This window comes from Apodemus sylvaticus, chromosome 11, assembly GCF_947179515.1.
Source record: "Apodemus sylvaticus chromosome 11, mApoSyl1.1, whole genome shotgun sequence".
Taxonomy (NCBI): Eukaryota; Metazoa; Chordata; class Mammalia; order Rodentia; family Muridae; genus Apodemus; species Apodemus sylvaticus.
In genome coordinates this window covers 81,347,734-81,365,757 of record NC_067482.1, presented here as the reverse complement: position 1 = coordinate 81,365,757, position 18,024 = coordinate 81,347,734, and the positions used below count along the sequence as shown (strand labels likewise).

General features: G+C 44.9%; 1 protein-coding gene across 3 annotated transcripts in view; it reads right to left on the bottom strand.

The window, feature by feature from the left end:
• Ogdh (oxoglutarate dehydrogenase) overlaps positions 1-17,537 on the bottom strand; it is a 66,174-nt gene extending 48,637 nt beyond the window's left edge. For 2 of the 3 annotated variants that reach the window (XM_052199618.1, XM_052199615.1), the window contains exons 1-2: positions 17,444-17,537; positions 10,169-10,416 (exon numbers count right to left, since the gene is read on the bottom strand). In XM_052199618.1, coding sequence (XP_052055578.1) covers positions 10,169-10,390 — 222 coding nt within the window. In that variant the 5' untranslated portion in view covers positions 10,391-10,416; positions 17,444-17,537. Of the gene's footprint in view, positions 1-10,168; positions 10,417-16,843; positions 16,987-17,443 lie in introns of those variants that run through there. The other variant, XM_052199616.1, reaches the window with a different exon arrangement.
• Positions 17,538-18,024: the final 487 nt, after the last annotated feature.

Here is an 18,024-nt window from a genome sequence, read left to right as displayed (position 1 = left end):
CCCCGCCCGAGGCTTGTAGAGCAGGTGGGACCTGAGGAAGCTGAGGGAAGAACCACAGCTGAGCGACAGTGAGTCCAGGACAGCCAGGGCTACACAGAGAAACCCTGTCTCAGAAAACAGAAAGAGAGAGAGAGAGAGGGGGGGGGGAGGAGGGGGAGGAGGAAAGAAAGAAAGAGAGAGAGAGAGAAAGAAAGAAAGAAAGAAAGAGAGAGAGGGGGAGGAGGAAAGAAAGAAAGAGAGAGAGAGAAAGAGAGAGAGGGGGGGAGGAAAGAAAGAAAGAAAGAAAGAAAGAAAGAAAGAAAGAAAGAAAGAAAGAAAGAAAGAAAGAAAGAAAGAAAGAAAGAAAACAAACCAAGGGGGCTCACACCGACTGCTCTTCCAGAGGTCCTGAGTTCAATACCCAGCAACCACATGGTGGCTCACAACCATCTGGAATGGGGTCTGGTGCCCTCTTCTAGTGTCTCTGAAGAGAGCAATGGAGTACTTATATACATAAAATAAATCAATAAATCTTTTTTAAAAAGAAAAGAAAGAAAACCAAAAGCACTTAGTGTTCCTGTACTAGTGCCAGCCAAGGACTAATTAAGAACGTGACAATAATCTAGGGATATGGGTGTGGCAGGCTCAAAGGCCAATTTACCATGGATAAGTTTTTGATAAAGCCCAGCACTATCAAAAACACCCTCAATTATTAAGTTCAAATGCTAATTATACTTACTGTTATCAAAATAAGCTACAGGGAAATGAGTCAAAGACAGAAGAAAGCTTCCTTTTAGCTTTCTGACCCAAAGAAAAGGCAAATAAATAGATGTTCCCTAAATGACCCAGTGTCCACCAATGTCACCTACCTACAGGATGGCTAGTGCTACTCTGAGGGGCAAACCCTGCTGTCCTAGCCACAGCATGCAGACAAGGTCAGCTTCCTGATTTCTGCCTGCCCCTCCAACCTGTGAATCTGTTCTGACCTGTGGGCTCTTGAGTTCTTCCAGGAAATGTCCTGGGAATGATTTTAAATGTGAATGTGTGACTGACTACCTTATGTGAACAGGTCTCAAGACCAAGGCAAGAGAAGCCAGAGAAAAGGCGAACTACAAATGTTCAAAAGAATTCCAGAGGAAGAGCTGAACCTGGGACGCTTCTATCCACTCAGTCAATCCCCAGGCAGGAAGCTTCTTTCCCAGTCAGGACAGGACCACTGCCCATCACCACCCCATTTATGAGGCAAAACTTCATGGTATGCTGTGAGTCATGCTTACCTTTGCCCACTGCAACAAGCCAGTGAAAACCAGAGACCTGATGGAAGCAAGCCTGTAATCCTACTACTTTTGAGGCTGAGGTATTGTTACACGCAGGCAAAAACAAAAAAAACAAAAAACAAAAAACAAAACATAAACCAAGCAACCAACCAAACAAACAAAAACCTAGAGTAATCATTAATTAGATGTCAGTAAAAACACCAAATGAACACAAGCACCATTACGATAACATTGTTGTTTTTATGGTGTAGTATGGGTGACAGACCAAACTTTCTGTCTGGGTACAAGAATTGTGATGAATACCCAAGAATAACAAAGCAAAGCTGCCTTAGCTCTGACCTATAGCATGTCACTGTAAGCATAAGTCATGCTGTAGTAAACTATAGGTGGCCACGGTATCAGATCACAGTGAAGCAGGCTGGCGGCTAGCCAGTCAGTCAGCCCTACATGATCTTCCATCCACACACATTCCCTGCCTCTCCATCTCTCAATGTGTTCCAATGTCATGAGCAGCCGTCTGAAAACTGAACCCAGATCTCAGGGAATCTGCAACCACTCCTCACCACGGAAACTTCCCTATGTACTGAGGAGGTCAGTGATTACTACTAGCTCTGACTGAGGTTCTCACAGACTTTCCTGGAGATGTCTTGGCTACATGGGGCTACTATGAGACAGAGGGGCCTTCAGCTGATTTAATCAAGAAATACAACACACTGATACCACTTGAAGATGCAGTTGGTAGAGGAGGCTGAAGAGATGGCTCAGCAGTTAAGAGCACTGGCTGCTTTTCCTGAGGTCCTGAGTTCAATTCCCTGCAACCATATGGTGGTGGCTCACAACCATCTATAATGGATCTGATCTCCTGGTGTGCATGTAAACAGTACTCATATGCATAAAATAAATAAGTCTTTTTTTTTTAAGGTGCAGTTTGGGAATGGTTTGTTATACCAACACTCTTGGAAACCAGGCTTTTCCCATAGGGAAGAATTATAGGCAATATACCATACTCTTAAGCAGACAGAGGACATTCTGTAGAAAGGGCCCAGATCTGCACGTGACACAACTCATGAGGCCATTGAAAAGCAATTATCTGTGGTCACATGTGCTGATTTGGCTCGGGCCCACCCTCACAGCCTTCACAGCAGAGGCAGGGCCTTTTAAGGGGAGTCCGGGTGTGGCTGGGTAGGTAAACTGCTGTTCCAAGGTTTCAGGTAGAGTGCCGAAGTCTTCAAGTCATCACCTCCTCACAATCTAAACACCGAGTCAGCAAGAGTCTCAAGGGCCTCAAGAAAGCATTGAATGGGGGGGAGGAAGCCAAGTACAGGAAGTCTCAAGAATGAACAGGCTGGCTCTACAATGTGCTATCTTCTGCTTTCTAAACATTGGCATCAGCCCCTTAGGAAACCTCTCCTAGTCACCACGCCATGTGGAGAAAATGAGCTGCTTCTTGGACTTACAAAGCCAGCTCTTTGATTTCCTCACAAGGAGAACATTCTGGCTGCTCAAGGATAAAGTGCCCTGAAGCAACTCAATTATCTTCATTCTTGGGGTTTACCTTTCTCTCAAGATCTATTTTGGGGCCGGGAAGTGGTGGCGCACACCTTTAATCCCAGCACTTGGGAGGCAGAAACAGGGGGATCCCTGAGTTTGAGGCCAGCCTGGTCTACAGAGTGAGTTCCAGGACAGCTAGGGCTACACAGAGAAACCCTGTCTCGAAAAACAAAACAAACAAACAAACAAAAATCTATTTTGGTTTCTCCCTTTTCTATTCTGATTTTTTTGTTTTTATTTTTGCTTTAAAATATAGTAGTACAAGGGGACAATCAAAAAACAAACAAACAAAAAAGTGTGTCCTGAAAGCTATAAGTAATCCTCAGAGTAGCTTCTCCATTTCCACTTGGCCTGACTCAGTTCTCAAGGCCGCCCTGCCAGTATCACTCTCCTACTGAAGAGGGTTCACACACTCATGGCACCTAACAAAATACAAAATAAGCAAGCTCCTTTTGACTTAAGGGGAGCTGTGAAAGTTCTTTTAGATTCCTTTAGAACCTAACTATTCTTCTGTCTGAGGGCCTTTCCTCTCAAGTCGCCTCTTGATGAGGTGGTTCTAAGCCCTTGCTAAGTCCCCCACCTCCAGCCCTGCCCTTCCTCATCTCTCACAGCACAGAACAATGCGCACGTCCCTTCAGAAGTTCAAGGGTTCTCCTTTCTGCTGACCCAACTCACACACAGCTAGTTAACAGACACCTATCAACATAGTTCTCACACCAACGAAACTGACACACGAGACAGGTGAAGAGGCTGCTTTACAATTCCTGCTTTTAGGAGTATCCCTAGTTGAATCATAAATGTATACCCAGTAGAAGTACAAATACTGTGAACAAGTCTAGGCTGGCATAGTTTAACACAAAAAGCTGCAATTGCTGAAATCACTCTTCATAGAAGTTGTTGAAGATCATTAAGAAGGTAGCTTTCAAGTCCTGATTGTTGAAATTCTATCTAAGTTGACTACAGACTTTATATATTATTTTCATAATTATTCAAAATCAACTACAAGCTTCCATGGTAACCACTTTACTGATGTCTTCTCAGCCCAGGCAGTAAAGTGGTTATCATGCAAGCACAAGGACCTGAATTTGATCCCTACATCCCATACAAAACAGAAAACAAAGCAAAAAAAAAAGGCAGAGGGGCACCACCTACCTCTAGCATCAGACTTCAGAGATGGGCTACCTGGCACTCACTGACCATCCAGCTCAACCTACTTGATGACCTCCAGGAGAGTAAGAAACCCTACCTCAAAACAAAGGTAAATGGCTCCTGAGGAATAACACCTGAGGCTGACCTCTGACTCCATATGTGCAGTCATGTGCATATGTGCACATACACAGACACGTGAGTAATATACTTAAAAATAAAGTGGTACTGGGCTAGGGGTAGAGCTCAGTGGCCCAGTACTTACTTGGTGTGGGTCTAGACACCACAAAGATAGGGGAGAGTGCAGGAATGCACTCCAGAGTGCATACTGGATTCCAAGCACCCTGGAAATAAAAATGAATCACAAATAAAATAAAAAATCTTTGCAGGTCGGGGAGATGGCTTAGAAGATAAAATGCTTGCCATGCAAACACAAAGCCCTGAGTTCAGACCCGCAGCCATGTAAGAGCTGGGTGTGGCAGCACATGCCTATACTCTCCACACAGGATGGAGTGGGGTTGAGATGGGCAGACACTCAGAGCTCACTAGTGTCAGTAAGTTCTGTCTGAATTTAGTTAGAGAACCCGTCTCAAAAGATAAGGTGGGCAGCAAAAAAGACCCCAACAATGACCTCTGACCCACAAAAACACGAGTGCACATACATGCACACCAAAAACAAAACAAAACAGAAACCACCCCAGAAAATGCCTTTTAAATGCAAAAGGACGTTACCTAAAATGTTTTCTAGCCAGGTGCCTTTAATCCCAGCACTCAGAATGTAGAAGCACGCTGATCTCTATTTGAGGCCAGTCTGCTCTACATGGCTAGTTTCAGACCAACTGGGGCTACATAAGACTAAAAAGAAAAAATAATTAACTGGAAAAACTGTTTTCTGAATTCCTTCCAGAATAACCAGTAAAACATCGCCAAAGCAGTGTCCTGTAGACTGTTCGGCATAGCCACTCCCTTTCAAAGAGCACAGGAGGAAGCCCTTTTCCACCACCATGTACAATGAACATACTAACCGCAAGACTAGCGAACCTGTAGGTCCCTGCCTTACGGACACTTAGGCAGCACAGCAGCGGGCAAATGTAGATTAGGGATAGAAATGGTCCTATTTTTCTAGGTACAGTCAAAGCAGTATCACTCCAGTGGAGTGAAAGGTGAATGTGACTTGTCATGTGGACTAGGACTTGGATCTTTCCCCTGCTGCCTAGTTCACTCACAGAAAATAAGAAAATAATTGTTTCATGAGCATGGAAGGAGGGGCGGGCCTGAAAGGGCAATATGCCAAAGGAAAATGACAGTTCTCCACCTAGTTTCTGAATGCAAAGTCCCTCACTCCTGCAGCAGCCACCTGAACCATGGTTCTTACTAGCCTTTAGGAGTGGATGAGCAAGAGACATGAAAAACACCAATCAGAAATGCAGAGCTGAGCCAGGCGGTAGTGGCGCACACCTGTAATCCCAGCACTTGGGAGGTAGAGGCAGGCGGATTTCTGAGTTCGAGGCCAGCCTGGTCTACAGAGAGAGTTCCAGGACAGCCAGGGCTACACAGAGAAACCCTGTTTCGGGGGGAAAAAAAAGAGGTGTTGCATAATGGCGCATACCTGTAACCCTAAAAACAACAAACAACAACAAAACAAGGGAGGGAGGGAAGGAAGGAGGGAAGGAGGTAGAGGGAAGAGTGGGTATCAATGGACGAACTTAGAAAGAAGGGAGACTGAAGTGAGGAGATGTAAGGGGTAGAGGCTGCAGTCGTGAGCTGTGAGAAACTCCATGGTAGGACAGGCAGGAAGGGAATGCAGGACCAGCATCATCAAGATGAGTGCTGGAGCACCAAGGAAAAGGACCTAGTGCTTCTACCCTTTCAGGACTAACCCTACATTTATCTTAGCCAGGCAAGAACCTGGAAGTCACATCAGAGAGACCAGGATACAGTCCTCAAGCTTGGGTACTGTCTCTACTGAGTAAAACAAGACCCAGGGGCTTAGCAGTCCTCAACTTGTTTTAAGACTATTGAAGCCGGGCGTGGTGGCGCATGCCTGTAATCCAGCACTTGGGAGGCAGAGGCAGGAGGATTTCTGAGTTCGAGGCCAGCCTGATCTACAGAGTGAGTTCCAGGACAGCCAGGACTACACAGAGAAACGCTGACTCAAAAAACCAAAAAAAAAAAAAAAAAAAAAAAGACTATTGAGATTACACATGAGTCATCATGCTTGGCTAGTTCTGTTTTTAAAATATAAATGCAGATGTCATTATTCTATGTGTCCCCAAAATGGTTGTTAAGATATTAAAGGAAGCTTTAAATGCTAAAACAGGCCATTGGCAAAATTCTTAAATGCCTAGGCTAGGCTAGAACAGACAGTCTCAGAGAGACACTAGACCCAGTACAAAGGTAGATCAAGTTAGGAGATAGAATACCGTGGAGCAGCACAGGAAGAAGGGACAGAGTTCTAGCCCACTGCGATACTTCCACCAGACTAATTTTCACAATCACACAGACTTTCACTTTTCTGAGGAATGCTGGGGACTAAATCAGGGCGGCGTATATGAGGGGCAAACACAGTACTAATAAACTACATACACCCCCTAACCATCTGAAAAGTTGTTTCTGTGGCTATTGTTTTAAATAGAGATGGCCAAGCATGCTGCCTCATGTCTATAATCCCAGAGTTTGAGAGACAAAGGGATATGGATCTCCAAGTTTGAGGTCAGCCAGGGCTACACAGAGACTCTTGTCTCAAACCAAACCAAACCAAAAAAAAAAAAAAAAAAAACACCAAAAAACAAAACAAAACCCTCTTTCTGGTACTGGGGATTAAAGCATTCTTTTTGTCCCCTTCTTTACTTTGGGGTCAGGTCCCCTGGAACTGGAGTTACAGATGGTTGTGTACCATGCGGCTGCTGAGAACTCAACTTAGGTCCTCTGCAAGAGCAACAAGTGCTCTTACACTGCACAGCCATCTCTGTAGTTCCTTTATCTATAGACAGTTGTCTCATGTATCCCTCCCTCCCTGTGCTGTCCTCTAACTCTAGTAGCCAAGGTCCTCCCAAGTACACCCTGAGTCACCATCACCATCATGGTGAGTTGCCATCACCATGCCCAGTTTACACAGTCCTAAGGACTGAAAGCAGGGGGTTCTACATGCCTGGCAAGCACTCTACCAACTGAGTTCCACCCCAAGTATTCTCTTTGTACGTGTTGTTTTCATGCACATGTGTGTGCAGAGGCTAGAAGCTGACATAGCGTATCTTTGTTGACACACTTTTTTTTTCTTTTTTTGGTTTTTTCGAGACAGGGTTTCTCTGTGTAGCCGTGACTGTTCTGGAGCTCACTCTGTAGACCAGGCTGGCCTCGAACTCAGAAATCTGCCTGCCTCTGCCTCCCAAGTGCTGGGATTAAAGGCATGCGTCACCACCACCCAGTTGCTTTCTTATTTTTTAAGGCAAGTTAAACTTTGCCAGTTGGTTAAACTAGCTAGCTAGGCAAACTCACAAGGACCCTCTAATTCCCACCCCAGCACTGGAATTATAGGCATGCTGTCATGCCTAGCTTTTCATGTGGATGGTAGGGGCAGTGTGTGTGTGTGTGTGTGAGTGTGTGTGTGTGTGTGTGTGAACTTAGGTCCTCATGGCTGTACATCAAGCACTTCACCAACTGGATCATCTTCCCAGCCCAAAAGCATTTTTTAATAAAATGAAGTATTTCTAAGGTTATAGGACATAACATTCTATAGTCAGAGACATCTCTGAAAATGTGACTTAAATCATGGGTCATCTCCCTCAAAAAATGCACATGCACTGTGCATGTACAATTTGAAGAGGACTACTCAGCTGTGAACAAGGCAGAAGAGAGATCAAAGTCCTGTCAGTCTACAACCAGGATCTCTAGTGGGCCCAGCCCTTCAGTCAGTCCTCTTGCTCATCTTTCCACAGGGAGCAGAGCAGAGTAATGCCTAAGTCTGGAAGAGTAACCCAAACTCTTAGTAACAGACACAGGCATAAATTCTGCTCCAAGGACCTTCAACATGCACACATCTTCAATTAAAGAACAAAATCTCTTACATGTACACACTATCACCCTCCCAACAGTGTTTCCAAGAAACACTCATATTGACCCCAAGACTCCAACTCCACCAACAGTCTCTATGGGGACCAGGCAGATGGTAGCTGAGTATTCTTGCCCCCCTCTTAGTGTCATGACAGACTTTCTTCAATACCCTCTCACCCTAATTATCACATGCTGCTTTTCTAATAACTACAAGCATTCAGGAAGAAGGAAGAACAAAACAAAATCCTTTTCAAGGAATACTATCCACCTGCTTAGAGAACAAAAGCTATCATACCCCTCAAAAATCTCCTCCTTTAGTAGGTAGGCATACCAGCTCTGCAATCTCAATATACAACAGTAAAGGCAAGAGGATTCAGAGTTCAAGGACAACCTGGACAACCTAACACATTTCAGGTTAGGCTGACGACATGGCCCAGGGGTTCCTTGGCTACACGTCCTTCAAAGTCCACAAGGAGAAAATGCAGAGGGTTGCTAGGAATTTCAGAGCAGTAACAATTTAAAAGTTTGGGGGTTGGGGCTGGAGAGATGGCTCAGCGGTTAAGAGCTCTTCCAAAGGTCCTGAGTTCAAATCCCAGCAGCCACAACCATCTAGAACAAGATCTGACACCCTCTTCTGGAGTGTCTGAAGACAGCTACAGTGAATGTACTCATATATAATAAATAAATAAATCTGACAAAAAAAAATCTTGGTTTAAAAAAAAAAAAGTAGGCGGATTTCTGAGTTCGAGGCCAGCCTGGTATATAGAGTGAGTTCTAGGATAGTCAAGGCTATACAGAGAAACCCTGTCTCAAAAAAACGAGGGAAAAAAAAAGGTTTGGAGGTGAGTAGGCAAAGTGTGGCCCTCCCTCCTGCACAATAAAGTCCTGAATTTAAAACAAACAAGCAAAAAAAAAATAGACAAATAAACAAACAAAAACTAAAAACCTCCTCGCAAGTCAATGGATAGCAGATGCCTTCTGGTAAGATGACTGATTCAGTAGTACAAATAGGCCTGGTCCCCAGCAAAGACAAACATCTTGGCTGCGCACGACCTCCATGAAAACAATCATCATGACTGTGCCATTTCCTCCCATTCTCCCAAAGACTTAGCGATGAAGAGCAGGTGGGGAGCTGTGGAGTATTTACTCTTACCATTGCACCACACTGCAACCCCTACATGAGCCAGCTTCTATAGCCAAAAACTAAGAAATGACCATAACCCATAAACAGTCATTGGCCATGAACAGAACAAACTGATGCTACCACTAGCCCAGGGGAGGTACATGCAATGTGGTAGGTTTGGGATGCCCCAATTAAGCACAGCACAGCTCCACATAGTCTGCACTAGTCACTCTCAGAAAGGGTTCAGCAAATATCAAAGAAAAGGGTGTAAGAAGAAAAGTGCCGCCGGGTGGTGGTGGCGCATGCCTGTAATCCCAGCACTCTGGGAGGCAGAGGCAGGCCGAGTTCTGAGTTCGAGGCCAGCCTGGTCTACAGAGTGAGTTCCAGGACAGCCAGGGCTACACAGAGAAACCCTGTCTTGAAAAAAAACAAAAAAAAAACAAAAAAAAAACAAAAAAAAAAAGAAGAAGAAGAAAGAAAGAAAGAAAGAAAGAAAGAAAGAAAAAGAAAAGTGCTCATGCAGATGATACAGAGAAATCAAAGACAGGAGAAAAATAGAAACACAAGGATCTAAACAGCTGTTTATATAGAAAGTACATGTGGTAAATTTAAATGTCACAAATACACGTTCTCTCCGAGTAGTCAGGATGGAAGAGCATCTCGAGGTTCCATTCTTTCCCACAGACTTTCTTTCTTCAGAGAGCGTCATCCTCTGAACCGTCAGGGAGATTCCAGAGGCCAGTCTTGTGCTTCCTCACAGGCTCGCAGGACCACACTTGTATTTCCTCACATCCTTGAAGGGCTACACAGGCTTCGCTATGTGCTTTCAATGGTGAGCTCACTGCTGGATAACTCAAGAGGACTGTGGTTTCCACTGAGGCCACGCTGAGTCTGATGAGTTGACACGGTGGATGGTGGCGGGTTCTGGTTGCCTGCCTGCCTGCCTGCCCACAACTCTTCTGGATATATACTCACTTACCTGGCTGTCAGTGAGCACCTGACCAACATGCAGAGCGGCGAACTACTCTGTGAGCCTTACCTTATGTACACTTTTGGGATTCTCCAACCAGGCACAGTACATTTCCTCCACATAGTTCGAACTAGTCCCACTAAGAAATGGTTCAGCAGCTACAGGTGCAGAATAGCACCGAATCTGTTGAAACGTCCTAATTGCTGCTGGTTTGTTTTGTGAAAATGTCTTAACAGTCTGGGAGGCTGTCAATGGCCTTAACTTAGCAGCACAAGTCCTTAAATGAAACATTTTGTCCTGAAGCCTTCCACAAGTACCTGTTTAAAAAAAAAGAAAAGTTTTAAAAGAATATCAAAAAGATAAAACTTGCCCAGCTGTTCAGGAAAAAGATACTAGCTTAAAAAGTGTTCACAACATCCAATGACTTGTTCAGAGCCTAGCTCACATGCCCAAGAGCAAGACAGAGCACGGCTGTCAGACTAGCATACCCACTTCCCCTAAGATGCCTGGACTAGCCCCAGGGATGTAGGCACAATCTTTACCTTCTGACTTAGGATCTTTACATTTCTATAAGATATGAAATGACTGCAGGAAAGACAATAAGGGTTAGTTAAGAATTATCGTTAACTGCAAAATGGCATTCTCTAACGTATCCAAAACCATTGCATGTTCTCTGTGCTCTTAGTATTGGAAGTAGAAGAACCTGACTTTGCTTATTCTCAAGTAAGTTACCCTTTGAGAAATAAATGTAAAATGCCAGAGAAAGCTTGGCTCCAAAAGAAATACAGAACTAAAGAGCTTCAAACCCTCCTTAAAATGATGCATCATAAAGTTGGTTCTTCAGCAAATGGCACAACAGTCTACCTAAAAATGACCAGAATACCTGCCTTTTCTCCACACTGACATTTACATTCCAATTAGCTTAGGATATGTAGCCTGTCCTTCAGCCTTCTCTCTTACATATGTGGTAAGAAAGCTGTGTGCAGGTCTTAATCCCAGCGGCTTTGCCTAATGCATTAAGAACAGTACATTAGGGCTGGGGGACGATGCAGCAATTAAGAGCGTTTGTGGTTTTCATAAAGGACCCAGGTGTGAGTCCCAGGACTGATATGGCTCACAACATTCTGTAACTCCAGTTCCAGGGGATCTTGTGTCTTCTGACTTCACGTGGTACGCATAAGGTTAGGGTTAGGGTTAGGACTTCTTCCTAAATCAGAGCAAAGGCTTAAAATATGCACTCAGGCACCTGTTGAGCCAGCTGGATGCAGTGGAGTACCAGGTAAATGGTTTGTCTCTCCCTCCTAAGGTCCCTGGTTCGGATCCCCTCCTCTCTACCTCTCCTGGGTTAGGGTTAGGGTATGCACATATATACATGCAGGTAAAACAAAACAAAAAACTAAAAAATTAAAATAAAAAGAACACATCAATGGGGGAGTGGTGGTACATGCCTTTATTCCCAAGAGGAGGCAGAAAGAAACAGGTAGATAGTTGAATTCCAAACCATCTTGGTCTACAGAGTTACATAATGAGACTCTGTCTCAAAACAAACAACAAATAAATAATAAAAAAGAAAAAGAAAAAAGATTTGGAACCCTTTACATATGAAATTTAAAATGGATCCAAGTCTTAACTGTAAGAAGTAAAATTGGAGCTGGGGAGCTGGCTCAATGATTAAGAGAGCTTCTACTGTTCCTTCAGATAAAATCAGGTTAGATTCCCAACACCCACAGGGCCACTCCAGATCCAGGGAATCTGACACCCACTTCTAACCTTCACAAGCACCAGGCATATACATGGCATAAACACACACAGAAAACATTTTAAAGAGAAGATGCATTTGGAAGAAAAAGGATGGAAAAAAAAAATAACAGTGGCCTAGGCTCCAAGGTATAGTGTTTGTCTAGTATAGGCAAGACCTTGGATTAGAAATCAGAAACCTAAAAAAAAAAAAAAGAGGGGGGCTGGAGAGATAGCTCAGTGGTTAAGAGCACGGGCTGCTCTTCCGAAGATCCTGAGTTCAAATCCCAACAACCACATAGTGGGTCACAACCATTCGTAATGAAATCTGACACCTTCTGGTGTGTCCGAAGACAGTTACAGTGTACTTACATATAATAAATAAATCTTAAAAAAAAATTAGAAGCCTACTGCAGTTGGGATGCTAATATATGACAGAATTAAAAAAATGAAAAAACAGAACCAAGAAAAACATATTTTTAAGTGTTAAATGGCATAACCTTAGGAAAGATAAACAAAATATTTAGGCAGGTGTCAAAAGCAGATAGACCAGTGGGGCTGGATGTGAAGAGGCATTTTTAAGAGGTGTTGCATAAAAACCAACACCTGTAATCCTAGTACTCTAGAGACTGAGGCAGGAACATTTAAATGTTATTATATATATTGTATATATGGTATGTATACTTATATATTAGATAATATAGCCTATTAAATGGGTATATATTGAATATAAATATGTGTACATATAGGTGCATGCACTGAAGCACATGCATGTATAGGCCCCAGGTCAGCTTCTGATATCACTCCTCAAGTGCTGTGCTCTTTTGGAGACAGTGTAGCTCACTTGTCTACATCTTGTCAAATTAGCTAGGCTTGCTGGCCAGGGAGCCCCAGGGAGTCACCCTCTTCTGCCTCCCCAGCCCTAGGACTACAAGCTGTACTACCACACCCAGGTCCTTGCCCAGTAAGCATTTTACTGATAGATAGGGCCACAGGTATCAATGACACCAACTTGCTATGTAAGCATTACATACTAGGCCTGACCTGTTTCTGTCTCTTTGAACCAGACTAGAGACAGTAATACTTTTTTCTCTCTCATTTTTTTAAATTATAATACAAACATTAAAGCACGTTGTAAACTTCAAGTATTTCTATGTCTAAAGAATTATAACTTACAAGAAGAGATGCTTGAGAAATTTAAGGGCACAAGATAGGTAAACATCAACTACCTTGGTCCGACAGTTACTCTGACATCTAAAACTGCTTAGCCCACCTAACTACAGGCTCTCATCCAGGAGCACTTCCAAAGTCAGACACTGAGCAAGCTTCTTTAGATAAGGCTGAAGACTGCTGCGGTGTTTCTCTAGCTGTGGCTCTACAGCATCAGAGGTGCCCAAGACTGCAGAGGTCTAAGCAGGTGCACTGGTAAAGGTGGAAGTGGAGAGGCACTATTAAGAGGTGTTGCAAGCCAGGCATGGTGGCACACATCTGTAATCCCAGCACTTGGGAGGCAGAGGCAGGCGGATTTCTGTGTTCCAGGCCAGCCTGGTCTACAGAGAGTTCCAGGACAGCCAGGACTACACAGAGAAACCCTGTTTCGGGGAAGAAAAAAAAAGAGGTGTTGCATAATGGCGCATACCTGTAACTCTAGCAGAATGAAACATTTAGATCTCCAGACCAGTCTGAGTTACTTACTTATCTCAAAGAGAACCACAATGTATGTTCTTAAAGAGTGAAAACTATGAAGTCTTTATAGAAAGCATGATAATCTGTCAATATTTTATTAAATGTTGACATACAGAATTTCTTTTTTTTTTTTTTTTTTTTGATTTGGTTTTTTTGAGACAGGGTTTCTCTGTATAGCCCTGGCTGTCCTGGAACTCACTCTGTAGACCAGGCTGGCCTCCAACTCAGAAATCCGCTTGCCTCTGCCTCCCAGAGTGCTGGAATTATAGGCGTGGGCCACCACTGCCCCGGCGACATACAGAATTTCTGTTTCTTGCTAAATTCAGCCCCAAACATAAATGTTAAATTTAAAGCAAATGTCTCTGAAAGGTTTGACGGATGAAGTAAACTGACCTGAACCTCGAATCTTGGAACCTGGAGACACAGACAGAACACCCCCTGAAGTCCGTGTCTCGGATTAATTAGTAGAGAAGCTCTAAGACATGCCAACTTTGGGGACAAAGGGAACCACGAAGCCTATGCTCCTAAGCCAGAGGACAGTGACAGGTGAAACAAGGTGGAAAACTTAAACAACGGTCCTAACACCATTGTCCCATCCTCAGGACATCGAAATACACATCAGAAACTTATCTGCAGCCTACTCCAGCAACAATCAGCGGGAGCCTCATTCCAGCAGTGAGGGCACGGGCCTTACTGGGTGGGACTCATAGCTACAGTAGTTCTTAGATGCTTAGTAGCATTCCCTGCCACTTAGCAGTCAGAAAGACCCTGCTCTACTCTGCTTAGAAACTTAAGGGGCAGGTGTAATTATGCACGCTTTTTCTTAGCACTGGGAGGCAGAGGCAAGAGGATCACTGAATTCCAGGCCAGTCAGAGATGCACAGTGAAACCCTACCTCAAAAATAAATAAGCTGGAGCTGGGCAGTGGTGGCACACACCTGTAATCCCAGCACTTGGGAGGCAGAAGCAGGCGGATTTCTGTGTTGTGAGGCCAGCCTGGTCTACAGAGTGAGTTCCAGGATAGCCAAGGCTACACAGAGAAACCCTGTCTCAAAAAACCAGATAAATAAATAAATAAACAAACAAACAAACTGGGCGGTGGTGGTGCACGTTTATAATCCCAGCACTCTGGGAGGCAGAGACAGGCGGACTTCTGAGTCTGGTCTGCAGAGTGAGTTCCAGGACAGCCAGGGTTATACAGAGAAACCCTGTCTCGAGAAAAACAAATCCAAAACAAACAAACAAGAGAAATTTCATAACCTCTCCACTTATACTAACTCCAATATATTACAGCTGTTAGGACTACCAGATAGGGCTAGATTGGGTAGTAAATACCTTTAATTCCTGCAGTTGGGTAACAGAAGCAGACAGATATTTGGTAAAAGGCTTAAGCATATAGATTCAAGCAGACCCTAAAGCAAAGCACTATAGACATATCAACTTATGAAAACCTTGTGAATCGCTACAATAATGCTTCATGCCCACAAAAATAAAATTAAAAGGAAAAGAAGGCCTAAGGAGATTCCCTAAGTGGGTGAGTGTGCTTGCAAGCATGAGGATTTGAGTTCAAATCCCTAGGACCTACTCTATGGGAGGCAGAGATTACTGGGGTTTGCTGTCAGTCTAGCTCCTGGAAGAACAAGAAAAACTGACACAGTTTTCAAATACTAAAGGAACAGAACTGTCAGTCTGAAATCACCAAACAAAAACTGCTACGAAAGCTTAGCACTTTGATGGAGTTGCTTGCTCCCAAGTATGGCAACCCAAATTGCATCCTGAGAGTCCTTGTTGGCTGGATCTCTTTAGAAGTGAAGTGACTTTCTAAAGTTGTCCTCTGATCTATACACACACACACACACACACACACACACACACACACACAGTGCCAAGTGTAGTGAGGCAAGCCTGCAAATACCAGCATTTAGTAAGCTGAGGCAGGAGGATAACTGAGGATTCAAGACCAGCCTAGGCTGTACGTGTGTATGCTAAAGTGCTAAAGTAACCCAAAGAAAGTCAGCAGAAAGAAGAGAGACATGACATTAGAAGAAAATAAGCAAAATGGAAAATTTAAATTTTAACACATCACTATAAATCCTAACACATCATCATCAGAAGCCCAATAGGCAGGTGGATAAAACAGAATGAAGTATATGCTTGTCTACAAGAGTATCATTTCTAAGACAGCAACACTCCAAGTTGGGCTGAAAATATACATTTCATGGAAATATTAACCATATTTCCAAGAATAGCCCCATTATTATTTGATAAACAGTACAGAAAAAGCAATTACCAGTGACTGAAAGGCACATAAGTAATGAAAAGATCAACCTACCAAAGAGATAAGCAAGACTAATATGTATATACCAAGAAAAAAAAAAGTAGGGCCTGCAAGGGCTCAATGTCACCAAACCTGATCACCTGCAGTCAATCCCCACAACCCACAGGATGAAAGGAGAGAATCAGAGATCACAAGTTGCCCCATGACATCTACACAAGCACTGTCACAGGTGCATGTCTCCCTACCCACAAATAAAAGTAACCTTTTAAGTTAAAGAAAGTAAGCAAGCAAGCTGCATAATATGTAATGTAAAGTGACAAGGATAAAAAAAAAGAGAAAAAGACATAGTGTCACTCATCCTAATGCTACTCCCCCTACAAATCTACCTGGTTCCACCTTCAAGGGCAAGGCTAGAGAATCAGACACACAGAGAAACTCCAACGGTGTCCTCTGCTCAATGTCACACAGACACAAGTAGGGCCTGTAAGTGTAATGAAATCCACAGAAAAGCTGGAAAAAAATTTTACTTCTGTTTTTAGTTATATATGCTTCTATTTAAGGTCACGGAGCCCAATTGCACATTCGCAATGGCTTCACTATATACAGATAACACGTACGTACTTAGAGACCTCAATCGAAAACTGGTTGACCCCACTGACCCCACTTGGGCCTGTAGAGGTGTTCCTTGAGTGACCTTTTGACGTCAAGGGTCTAAAACTCCACCCTCCAATGATGACTAACGCCGCCATTTTCTGGTCTTACAGTCAGGAAGTTGGGTTACGCATGCGCACAACACCTAGCCCGTCACTTCTCATTACCTTTAATCCCCCTTTTCCACACCTCACCCTGCTCCTTCACCGTGTAGATACTCCTATGCCCTACTCTCGGCTCTCCTGCCTTAACACTTGTATCCACGTGAGGATTCTTCCCGGACTTGTCATCTCAGAGACTGGCACACTGCTCGGTGGGCAAAAGAAACATGATCTGGTAACTCATGCGAGAGCACAGTAGCAGGCTTCCCAGTCACTCTGCGGATAACTCACATCTGTCACACACTCTCGCGAGGAAAGCGGTGCGTGGATGGTGTTTCTAGGGAAACCAGTGTCACCTTGGCCGACAGCCTGGTTTACCTCATACCGGCAGGTGGGGCTGCCGCAGGCACCAAGGTCAGCGCCGTGACCGGGGCGCGGTGAACACAAGGACGGCGGCCTGCTAGGGCCAGAGCACGCAGGACAAAAGAACGCGCGCGGGCCGGAGGAAGCGATCGGGCCACGTGACACGCCGCGACCTTGGGGCTCTCCCGGGCCGGCCGGGCCACCTACACCCTAGCCCGCCGCCTTCGCGGCTCCTCCGCCAGAACCAATAGCGCTCGGCCCCGCGACCCCCGGCGCGCGTCCCCGTCCGCCAATCTCCGCCCGCCCGGCGGACCCTGCCATGCCATTGGCTACAACGCCTGTCCGTCAGGTCTCGTCCCCCGCCCACCATCGCAGCCCTCCGCCAGCCCGGCTCTGTCCGGCTTCACACCCGTCACTCAGGCACTCAGACTGCAAGGACGCAGAGGCCTCAGCCTCGGCCGCGAGCTCCGGGTGTCAAGCGCCGAGCCTCCCAGCCCTGAACGGAGCCCGTCCGCCGCACCAGGTTACCTGTCTCCCGTTCAGCTCCACCCGAGTGAGGCGCCGACACCCCACTCCGGGCTCCAAACTCTCGGCCCCGCCCCGGCGTGTGGCGTCAACGCGTAGCCCGGCCCCAGAGGCGCGGCCTGCCGGATGGGCTGTGGGCGTAGCATGACGTCACAGAATTGGGTTTCTGTCGCTTGGGCTTGGCGCCAAGGTAGAGCTTTGCAGCTGGCCAAAGCCGGCCTGTTGCACACTGCCTTTCGGCTGTCATTAAAGTTACACGTGAGAAGCTTCCAAAGCTTGTTAAGAACCTAGTAAATTCAGGGCGTGTGATGCAGTCTGATAATTGCAGTGTTTGGCAAGCGGGCGGGCCGGAGCAGGAGCGTTGAGACTTTGAGGCCTGCAGGCTGTGTATCCAAAACAAGCTGCACTAAATAATAACTGAGTTGGTAAAATTTATCACTGCACAAAATAATTTCGATAACATGATTGACTATTTTGAAGACTTGTTTCGCAACAGTCTTTGGGAAGATTAGTTAGCGAGGCCTAATGTATAGTAGCATGTGGCTTGGGTGTTCCTACTAGTATTTTGACAGAAAGCTATGCTG